Here is a 12,242-nt window from a genome sequence, read left to right on the forward strand (position 1 = left end):
ACATCTGCGTTAAAGCAGTCCTTCACAACATACTGATATTGAAGTGCTTTGTCATGCAAGCTGTTATTAAGTGTGAGAAGCAATTTGTATTTCATTCAATAATTAAAATAGCTTGCACACTCAGGTGGCCTTTATCTAACATTACATTTTGATTGAAAACCTGAAAACATTCCACATGAAAAATTTCAGAGATACAGGAAATCTGTAGAAGTTACATACCTTTTTTTTTTTTTTTTTTTTACAACACTCTATATAAACGTGATGTTAAGGACATAAAGCTGTACTTTGGATATGATCCTTAATCAGTGGTGAGAGTTGTACTTCTGTAGAAGAAGAAAGAATAAAGGTTAGAAAAGTGATATGTGTAGCACTGTAGGCATGGGTGACCAGAGCAGAGCATCCAATGAGGAAAAAACGCCAGGACTTCAGTTTGTGGTAAGGCAATTCCTATAGTAGTTGTGCCTTATTTTACAAAAGGGAATTTTGATATCTGCTTGATATAAGGGTGATAAACATCTAATGTTCATCTAGATTTCTTACAATTTTGAGCGTTTTCAGCTGATTTTGATAATCACTTTGATTTTGACAACATTATTTTCTACGAGTGAGATGTAGAAACCAACATCCTTAAATTAAGACAAAAATGTTTCAAATTGACCCTTTTTCACTTTTTATATTTTAGTGTCTTATAGACAACTAGCAATTTTAATTTATTTTAGCTGTCAGATAATTGTTATTGAATCATTGGATATAAACTAAGAAATATACAAAACATTTATTTTAGGTAAAGAAAAGAACAAAACATTGATATTTGTAGATATAGATTTTAATTATCAGTATCTTGAAAAGCATGTACATATGTGTTCCAATTACACTTTTTATAAAAAGGAGTCTGCTTTGCAGTATTTAATATGTTTTAAAGAATAATTTAGCATTTGCAGTAAGCATTCTTATGGGACATTAAAAAAGAACAGTGGTAAAACTTTTCTAAATGTTTTGTTTTTCTTATGTTTTTGAGATAAGGCAGTAAAAAACTGAATTTAAATTTCCTGTTTATTGTAGTACTGCTTTGATATTAAACTAGTATAAAAGTTGGTAAGTTCAGAATAAAGCAGTGTGTGTGTATCTTCTTCAACAGAATGACTAGAGTCACATAGAATTCAAGAATAAAATAATACTTAAAACATTTTGGATGAAGTTATTTACCAGTCATGTTGAAATAATAAAACACTGAAACAAAAGCATACAAATGTCATTGTTATACTGATTCCTTTATCTCAATGAGTAATAACCAAATAACTAATTGGCTGAAATAGGTATGCTGCCTGTTTATGTATCAAAATATGAACTTGAAAATAAACTCTGGCCTACTCTTTACTTCCCTGATTAGGTTTAAATAAATAAATAGATATATGCAAGCAGAGCCAGAGTTAAATTTTAAACCAAGTACAGTCACAAAGATCGAAGACTTTGCTATAGTAGTCATAATATGTGTCTTTTCTTCTGAAAACCTTTTTTAAGAATATTTTCCTTATGAAAATGAATTCAATGAAGATATTTCCAAAATTGTGAACACATTTACATTTCTCAAAGATGGAAGTCTTAAGGGTTCCTTTTGGTTTCCAGATATTGCAGGATATGAATACCATGGCTTAAGATGCCTACAAACATAAACATTGTTCCCTCTGTCTGAAAATCAATAAAAGCCATATCAAATTATAATATGTAGTTGAACATTGGAAATGTGAGCTCTGCAAATAAACACAGTTAATGTTTCAGATTCAAAGTGTTTTTGGAGTTATTGCAATTTTAGCAATTCTCCAGAAACCAAAGGATGCACAATGAGAGTTACAGTACTTAATCATTAAAGTGTATGGTTTTACATTTATTTTCCAGTCTGTACATATTGTTTAAAAATGCAAATAACAAAAAAAAAATCACATTGTACTATAATTATCAGTCTGCTTCACAATGTACAATTTCAAGTCTCTAATACTGTACAACAAGTAAAAATAATGAAATGCAACAGCAAGCCATGATCTGCTATTCATTATTTTGTATTATCCCCTTTTTGTTTTTTAAATCTAATGATTAGAGTTCTTCAGCATCTATTTAATTGATTCAGAAGAAAGCTGCAAAACTCAGTATCATTCTGAAGTTGGAGACTAAAGCAGTTTTCTGAAGTTCTTCTCTTTCATCTGTCAGATAATACTGGTACAGCCTTATTATGGTGTCTGAAAACCAGGATCCTAAGAGACAGAATAAAATGCACTGATACAGTGCTAAGAAAAAGAATAAAGCACCACTTCACTCAGCCCACATTGTCTCTCTGAATTGCTGGCAAGTACTCAAAATATACCATCAAACAGTTACCTTAAAGTGGGTGAGCAAATGAAGTTCATCAGGACATGGTACTGCTTATATCCTACATTAGCTTTCATAAAATTAATACCAGCCTCCAAGCCTCCCATGCCTGTGTAGCAGATCTGTTAAAACACACAGAAACTGCAGAAGCTGAAATTACTTCAGGGTTGTTAAATTTTTCTTGAGCCAGCCTCTTCATCAAATTCTATTCTGTGCATGCGGCCATCCTTTTCTTCTGAAAGTGCTAAAGCAGCATTACATATATCACTGTAAAAATCTGGAAAAAAAACACAGATGTAAATTTTGCTGAAAAAATACAAGCAAGGGTCAAAATGCTATAAATTGGAGTGTGTTAACTATGTTAACTTACATTGTTAAAATAATTGGTCCCTGTGATGTATTAATCTTAAACATACTACTTCATTCCATTTAATTAACACCACAGTAAATATGATTACTTTCCATTCTACTATGCTGTTGACAATAATTGTAATTTCATATTCTCCTTCACATATTGTCAGCAAACTAACAGATTAAAAAAGTCAAATTTTGCACAGCTTTTAATTCAACAGCAGAATAAGTTTATTACCATGGCCAGGGTCAGAGTGTGGGGTGAGGAGATCAGGCAGTAGTATGTAAGTTATTATTTCTTTTATTATTACAAAATAATAAGAAAAATAGCAATTAAGTGTGAACCTAAAGGATTACATACATATACAATGTGCTATTTATATGGTACGTTTAAAAACTGTGAGAAATATTCAGCCATTAAAAGTTTCAAATTTCATACTATGTCATACAATATAGTTTGAAATGCCTAGCCTCACTATCTTCTTAAAAGTAAAAGGTGCCACAGCAGTTCTTTAGTGGAATGCCATAAGAGAACCATTTCTGGTTCTGAAAACAACCATCCACATGAAGCTTCCAGAAAGAACCTTATTTATTTAGATCTGTAAAATGCTCCATAAATAGCCATGAATAGCTGATAACAAATTTAAGAAATACCAACAGGTTCATCACTTTAAAAAGGACTCATGCTGCTTACAATAGCACAGGCTACGTTCAAGTGTTCTTGATCTGTTAGCATCCTGATAGGGGGCCAATTGTGCGTTACAGATTTTCAAAGCCCAGAAAACCAACTTCATATGTAGAGAGCCCTTTTCCAGTATAAAATTGTACTTTATCAAGCAATCATTTCGGGAAGAACCACATAACTCAGTAGAGTGCCTTTTAGGAGTCAATAAGAGTGCGTAAGGGTCCAAGAATCGCAACAGTGCATGCACATTTCAAAGCTACATATCAGTACATGGTACTGGCATTCATTTTCCTGATTTTTCAGTACTGCATTGTATATACTGCATCTGTCATTTTGTAAAGTTTTATAAATTTATAGAATCTGATTAAAGTGTTAGTCACATGCACAATGTCTGTTAAAATTCATCAGATGTGTTTAGTTTAGAAAGTGCACTTTTTAGCTTGCAGGACAGGTTGAATCTGCCAAGGTATTTAGAGAAGCAGACAGGAGGAATGACGCAGCCAGGTCTTGTTTCGCATTCAATTTCATATTATACACTTTTATTATTTTAATGCCTATTCTGTGTGTTTTATTGTTTTAGAGACAATCTTTTTGCTTTCTAATTTTTCCAAATATATTATAGTGACTAATGGTAGGAGGGACTGGCACAGAGACATCAGTAATTGTTAACGGTTGTTATACTGTATGTGATGCTGAAGATTCAATTTTGTTGCCTCCATTTTCTAGCTATATGGCCACAGGAGACATGCTATTTCCAAGCAGTGCAGTCCCCAGCCATGAAGTCTTCAATAATAGGCATAGTCCTAGCCCCTTTTTATTGTCACTCATCTGTTATGACTATGTCCCTTCTCACCGGCACTATTAGTTTAATATTTTTTGCTTGATGTTCTGAAGACGCACTGTATGGAAACATGTTGATTTAGTGTATTGTCTCATGTTTAGTAAGATTTTACTAGGGGGCAATAAAAAATATGCTTTGCCTCAGATAGATTACTTGAACGTGCCAGACCTGGACATGGCCTCAATTCAGTCAGTGAGTTTTGTTTTCAATTAATAAACAAAGGACAGAAATTAACATGTGATGATCATATAAACTCAGACAATGGAAATTAAAATTTTAGAAAAATAATTCTGGAACTGAAGAAATCTGCTTCTTCTGGATGATAGTGACAATTAAAATGTTCACACTGCACCAAAGGTGGGATAGCTACTCAAAAGAAAGTAATCCATTAAAAACGACTTTTCTCAAATTTTACCAGTGTTACTATACTCACTACTTCCTGGAAAAAGTAACTACACTACTAATTACTTTACTTTTACATTCCTCTTTAAATCCATGAAAATATAAACCAAATTGGGAAGTACAAGGATAACACCCAAATGTACTTTCAGTATTTGAAAATATCGATAATAGAATATGTAAATTCAGTGGTTAAATAAGTAAAAGATATTACTTAAACATTAGCAGTGTGCTATTCTAAACATGTGAACCAGGTAGCAGATGCTTTTAATTCACAAAAAGAATTCTTAATAAAAAATATGAATAATTAAAAATAAAATGACTTAACCACTCAAATTCTTGCAAACATGTTGTCAAACAGTAAACAGTAAGATTATCACTCAGGTGGTGGCCAGCACCTGCAGCATTTATTGTGTGACAAAATAAATACACTCTTGGCTATGTCTCTCCTGTCTTGGTGTTCTGCACACTATAAAAAGGTAATAATACATTAATAAAATAAAAATACTTTGTTAGTGAATGTAAGATGGTTAGTTAAGATTTAACTACAGTAAATTTACTTGTACACAGACTTCCATTTTGGCTGGAACATTCAGGAGAGTTGACAAAAATTATGAAAATACAGTAGGGACAAGAACCAACACTATACGATACGTGCCACTTATGGTGTTTTTGTTCGATTGGACATCAAAGACTTTTTTCCTCTGTAAATCTAGCTCCTTATTTATTTATTTATTTATTGATCAAGAGGCTGTATATTACAATGAACAAAAATATGTAGCTGCAATTAATTATTATTATTACTAATTATAATAGTTGTCAAATACACACCATCTTCCTTAAACTAGAATTGAATTATCTCCATTGATCATACTCCTTTTATGTATTGTGAAATTGAAAAGGTTTTATCTTTCATACTAAAGCTCAGGATCTTCATTTCTTGATAAAGACAAAGTTCACCTCAATACAATGCAAGAGTAAGATGAACTATTTTGAAATGCTGCTAAATATACTTCTCTGGTACAGATGAGACCACTTTGTAAAATTCAACATACAGTGATACCTTGAGATACGAGTTTAATTCATTCTGTGACCGAGCTCGTAAGTCAAAATGCTCCTATCTCAAATTAATTTTCCCCATTGAAATTAATTGAAATGAGATTAATTCGTGCCAACCCCCAAAAAACCACCCCAATTTTTTGTTAAATGTTTTCAACATAAGAAAAATGTATTTATAATGAACAAATATTGTATACAAACAAAATAAAACCTAATACATAAAAGAGAATCTCAAGAAATAAACAGATGTTGGCGAAGCCGATTAGCGTATTGTAATGTTTTTTTCTTTCACTTTTGCTTAACTTAATTTTCTTCTTCACTAGTTTTTTTTCTTTTTTGCCACGCTTTCGTCACTTTCATTCTCAAGGCGTTTCAATAGAAACCTATCCAAGGAGCTTTGTTTAGTCCTCCCCTTTAGAAAGTTTCTGAAATGAGTTAGGCAAGTGTCATTAAATAGCGCCACTGCACGATCAGTTGCAACTTTTTCAGGGTTTCTTTTCAATAAAGTCAAGTGTTAGGCAAATGTCATTAAATAGCGCCGCTGCACGATCAGTTGCAATTTTTTCAGGATGTTTCTTTTCAATAAAGTCAAGTGTTAGGCAAGTGTCATTAAATAGCGCCGCTGCACGATCAGTTGCAATTTTTTCAGGGTTTCTTTTCAATAAAGTCAAGTGTTAGGCAAGTGTCATTAAATAGCGCCGCTGCATGATCAATTGCAATTTTTTCAGGATGTTTCTTTTAAATAAAGTCAAGCGTTAGGCAAGTGTCATAAATAGTGCTGCTGCACGATTAATTGCAATTTTTTCAGGGTGTTTCTTTTCTTTAAAGTTCGAAACTTTTTCCCACATTGCAAACACTTCCTTTATCTCACTTTATGAGGTAACCTCCTCCGCCTCTGCCTCCTCCGTGATACCGATCTCCTGCAGAACCTCCGTATGTTGCCGCGTCTGTAGTTCTGTCAACTCATCCGTCGTCAGTTCCTTGGAATGTGCAGTGACGAGCTCTTTGATGGCTAATATTTTGAATTTTGGCTCGTAACTCAAGGCAAAAAAATCGACCTAGTGATGGCTCGTATCTCAAAAAACTCGTATGTTGGGGCACTCGTATCTCAAGGTACTACTGTACTCTATATCTGTGTGAAAATAATGTGCATATTAGAATCAGACTGGGGATGTAGATTGGATAGTTAAACTTGTCTCCTTAAATGTTATGTAAAATGGAATGCCTACCTTGCAAGACATTTATGACATTTACATACTTTTATTTAAAACATGTTTCTAAGCAAATAGTAACAAAAATGAACTGTAATCCATAACTATAACAGTACCCCATTACTGGAAAATGTAATCAGATTACAGTAATACATTACTTTGTACTCCGTTATCCACAACTCTACTGGTGGTAGATTAACACTAGAATCCCTGAAGCCAAGAAAAAACTCGAAATCCCGGCCCACCTTAAATTCCTTCGTACTCCTCCATCAGCGTCTTTTGTTTTATAAATGTGGTGATCAGCATAAGCAGCCTGCTATTCCATCCCCCCCACTGCCACAGGAAGGGTTAAAAAGTTCTCCCAGCTCATATCTTGTTTTTCTGGGAGTGATGTGGCTGGAGCTGTATACAGAGTAAATAATATATTGTTATTTAGAACACATGCATTTCATGTGTGTTCCGTGTCTACAATGAACACTATAAATGTAGGACGACAGGAAATGCAAAAAATGTTGAACACACACCTAAAACACTAACATTTTTCATGTTGTAGTACTAATGCCAAATTTTTTGGCATAAAGTATATAATGTGTTAAGACGAAAGTACAAATATCAAATAAACAATTTCACAAAAGGTACACGTATAACAAAACAAATGCACTTTTATTCAAAAATATAACTACAGAAAAATAAATCAGGTTAGGGTATGACACTGACACGGCCGCTTGGGTGGTGCAGCGGTAAGAACTGGTGACTGCTGAGTCATTACCAAGAGGTTGTGGGTTCTAGCCTGGCTGCTTCCCAGAATTAACGTTTTGAGTAGTGAGCTGCTCTTATTTACTACTATACAATAAAAACATACATTTGATTTGAGTCTGTAACAGCCGGTGTAAATCTATAGTACTTGTAAAGGTTAGCTTTTTTTTTTTTAATTCAGTTTTATTCTCTCAGTCACGTGCATGCTCCCCACGATCTGACACTGTTGTTTCCAAATAAAGACATGCTATAGCAGAGGTGAACTCAGATGAGGATGAGGGTTCTACATCGTCCACTCACACATAAGAACAACGCAGCTGCACTAGGCATAAAGGCGAAAGTTGGCACCGTTTGGATGTAGCAAGAGGTTGGGCGTCATCCTGCCAGTGAATCTGCCCCACGCATGTCCTTCAAAGAAACAGTGGTGTCAGTGTCGTACCCTAACCAGATTTCTTTTTCTTCGGTTATATTTTTGATTAAAAGTGCACTTGTTTTGTTATACGTATACCTTTTGTTAATGTGTTTATTTGATATTTGGACTTGGACAGTGTTCACACATTATACACTTTATGTCAAAAATTTGTCGTTAGTACTAGAACATGAAAAAAGGTAGTGTTTTAGGTGTGTATTCTACATTTTTTGCATTTCTTGTCATCCTACATTTATATAGCTCATTGTAGACACAGAACACACATGAAATGCACATGTTCCAAATAACGATATACTGTATTATTTACCCTATACAATTCCAGGCACCTCACATGCAGGTAAAGACTTGAGCTGGGAGAACTTTGTGCACGACAAGCTGCATCGGTGGGGCGATGGGATAGCAGGCTGCTTGCGCTGATCGAGACATTTAAAAAACAAAAGATGCTGATGGAGAGGTGCGAAGGAATTTAAGGTGGGCAGAGATTATGAATTTTTTCGTAGGCTACAGGGATTCTAGTGTTAAGCTACTCTTCACTATATTAAAAAAAACAGTATGGTCTGCAGTTTGGTATTTTAAATACGGCAATCAGATTCATTTGTGTCTTAATTGTGTGTCAATTAAGAGAGATACATAGCCGAATGCAGAAAATTATTGTAATAACTTACAATATACCCTTTTCCAGATAAAACTGGAAAATACATGTATGTTACACTGTTCACCTAAATAATTTACATGTTTGTAAAATGTCTAATTTCTGAAAAATAATCCATTGCATCATTTTGAAATGTAGGAAATGTTTGGTTACTACAAATAAAATAATTACTAATTATACAAGTATAAAAATATTGCAAAAATGTTACCTAACTGCTTTTACTGCACATATATGCTGGATCGTTTGATGCAAGAATTATTTGTTCAAATTGGTGCAAAGGAATTTTTTTTATATTCTGCCTGAAACCTGCTGTAAATATTTTCATTATAATGATAATAGTAAAATAAAAGAAAAGTTTACTTGGATAATTTTTTTATTATATTGTGTTAACTATATAAATATGTTAACAGCTTATACCAGAATTAATGCTTATGGGATCTCCTCCCATGGAATGCAGTACACTGGCTGGGACCAACCCTGTCTTCTGAGTTATAATGTCCTTGACTATCCTAAAACATGAAAAAATAACAAAGATCTGCATTAATCAAAATTTAATTTGTGTATTAAGTTGGCATATTTTAATTAGGTATTACTAAGGCAGATAAGACAATAAGAAATGTAATTAAAGTAGTAACTACCTATTACCTCACTCATGTTTTATTCAAACTACATTTCAGTCTGAGAAGCAAAGCTGCCTGTTAGACATGACAAATTATAGAAAGACTATAAAGGGAATTTACTTCATAAACTTTTCCCTAAGACTATTAAATAAACATTTTCACAGAAGTGACCGCTGACCATCTACGATAGAGAATATAATCAGAAGAGCAAAGAGAAGAGGAAACCACTCCCTCACAAAATCTGCATTTACATCTGTGGACAATGTCTTAGTTCCAGCTAGTGATCCTACCGTAACAGACATACTCGCAGCATCTTTGGCAAGAAAGAGACCATACCACTATGTTAGTTGTCAGAAGTTCTTTTAGTAGTATACAGATTTTCAACAATTCAGTGTCGCAGATATCCTTTAATAAACAGGGACATGACTGGTTCCCACAGATTATTTTCCCAAAACACTAAATCTGTTAGCTTATACTAATATCACTATGTAGCCCCAGGTAGATATTACCTCCATTGTTGGGCTAACAAAAATGTTTATAATGCACACGCTGTTTACCTTTGTAGAATCTTATCTCTAAACCTGTACCTCTAAGGCTTTGTTACCTATTGCTTACTTCTATCTCTAAATCATGGTTTCTTAATAACCTAATAACAACTTAAAATTTGAATTTATTTCTGTCCTGTGGAAGCCTGGAAATGTAATCATGATTATTTTACTTTTTATTTATCTTGCCTGCTTTTGGTTTAATTCTCTTTCTCTGCTCCTTTTCTTTCTCTTCCATCATTTTAGATTATTTGAGCATGTCTCTTGTGAAATTAACCTTCATCTGTTCTCAGACTTGACATTCATCTTGAAGTTCACTAAATTTATTTGCATACTGTGCACTGCCATAGATAAAACTGTAAGCATCAATGACTTTAAAATCCATATCAACTGTCATTTCAGCTGCTCTTTTGTCACATTTTACAACCTCTTCAACTTTTCCTGACTCACTCACTTAGTTTAATATGACACTCATGCTGTTGGCCAAACTTCAGATTTCCTTATTTCTCTGAAAAGTGCCCTATTTAACTCACAATACATATTGCTTTTAAGTTGTATTTATTTCTGTGTGCTTTCAAAAGAATCTAATGTTCTGTGAAAGGTGCGATATAATGTAATATTTGGTTGATTTGTTGATGCAGTGTTGTAAGAAGGATATGAGTAATGGACTTGTTAAATAAAATTAGTACCCTAAAAATAGAGATGAGAAACTTGCAAGAAACCTGCAAGCAACTTTGATACAGGACTGCTTAGTTAAGTAATGTTAATCATTAATGCATTTTACATCAGATTCCTGCAACATATCATGTCAATTATCACCTTCTTTTATCTGTCAGTAGATGTTTGCTTCCTTTTATTCAATATACCATTAGTCTGTGATGTTCTCCCTGGTGCATCCAAGATCTTCTGCTGAGGTTACAGTGATACACCAGCATGTCCTCTCTGCCTAAGAAGAGGATCCCTAGAGCACATCCCCAGTTGTTTCCCAAATGCCCTGGTAGTGGGCTATTATCACCTGGCAACACAACTATGAGATGAAAGGGACAGCATAAGCCATCTACAATTGAATCATCCAGAGCAGACTGCATCACCCAGCAAAACAGGAAACTGCCTTTCTCAAGGTAAGGAAGGAGCAACTTCAGTTCTCTTATCCCACTGCAATGATAACATTTAGCCTAGATAAACTGATGATGTCTTAAACAGCAAAACAGGCAGTTCTGCTGAAATTCATGATTCCCTGGGAAAACCGTATGGAGGAGATATATGGAGAAAGGTGACCATATATGAAGAACTGGTAGGTGAGAGCCACAGACTGTAGTGGCATGCAAAGTGTCTACCAAAAGAGATAGACTCCTTGCCATTACAGGACAGCACAACCAGAAAGCCATAAGGAATATCACAGAGACTACAATGAGATCCTAAAGATGGATGTGGATCAAGCAGAGGAAATAAATAGATGACATGTGCTGTTTGGTCTTAAATTGAGGCCTGATCAATCCCAGTTGGGTTTCCTGGGTGAAAGTGCATGATTGAGGTCTTTTGACAAACACCCTGTTACCCCTGGCCCAATCACGGATGACGTGATCATGAGCTCTGTACAGCAGGTATCCTTTTGCCACTTCGTGTCTCTGCCGCTCACATTGGGGGTGGGGGGCTGAACACATGCTAAGAAGAAGTGGTTGGATTATCTGCGGGCTTGCTGCTGCTGACGAGCTGCGTGTTCTACTTGTCATTGTTTTAAGAGCTGGGAGCACATGAAGTGTGTCTGCCAAAAGCATTCCAACAACTGCTAGCTTAGATGTCCATGAACTTGTTTTAAATGTTGTCTCACTGCCTTGTCTCGCGAGGTGTCAAATTGTCTTCTGTGAAGATCATGTCTCGTCTCCCTCCAAAGATTTTTTTTTTTATATAATAGAGAGATTTAGATGAGTTTACACATTACACCTGCATGTTGTACAATAATTTCTGATAAAGGTGAGTTCAGCTACACTACAATGTTTACACCTTACATAATGGATGTATAGTATGCATTAAACAAGCACCTAAATGCAGATGTCTGTTACCTAAATGTTCTATAAACATAAGTCACATCACACTTAACAACTCACTAAACAATTTTAAACCACCATATTCAAGTTCTAGTGTCACAGGCATCTTCAAGCCTAGTCCTGTCACATCTGGTACAAGGCAGGAACCAATCCTGGTAAGGACATTAGTCTAAAACAAAGAACATTCGCACAACTGCACTTTGTCAAATCAGGCCATTTTAGTCAGCCTAACTTGCTTGTCTTCTCCACATTTTTTCCCCAATTTATTTATGACTTTATTT

General features: G+C 34.5%; 1 protein-coding gene across 7 annotated transcripts in view; it reads right to left on the reverse strand.

The window, feature by feature from the left end:
• Positions 1–812: 812 nt before the first annotated feature.
• mcf2l2 (MCF.2 cell line derived transforming sequence-like 2) overlaps positions 813–12,242 on the reverse strand; it is a 399,475-nt gene continuing 388,045 nt past the window's right edge. For 4 of the 7 annotated variants that reach the window (XM_051923915.1, XM_028794598.2, XM_028794596.2 and 1 more), the window contains 2 exons: positions 9,166–9,257; positions 814–2,641 (listed from right to left, as the gene is read on the reverse strand). In XM_051923915.1, coding sequence (XP_051779875.1) covers positions 2,535–2,641; positions 9,166–9,257 — 199 coding nt within the window. In that variant the 3' untranslated portion in view covers positions 814–2,534. Of the gene's footprint in view, positions 2,642–9,165; positions 9,258–12,242 lie in introns of all 7 variants that reach the window. The other 3 variants (XM_028794595.2, XM_051923916.1, XM_028794597.2) reach the window with 2 other exon arrangements.

The sequence above is a fragment of the Erpetoichthys calabaricus genome, chromosome 2 (assembly GCF_900747795.2).
Source record: "Erpetoichthys calabaricus chromosome 2, fErpCal1.3, whole genome shotgun sequence".
Lineage (NCBI taxonomy): Eukaryota > Metazoa > Chordata > Cladistia > Polypteriformes > Polypteridae > Erpetoichthys > Erpetoichthys calabaricus.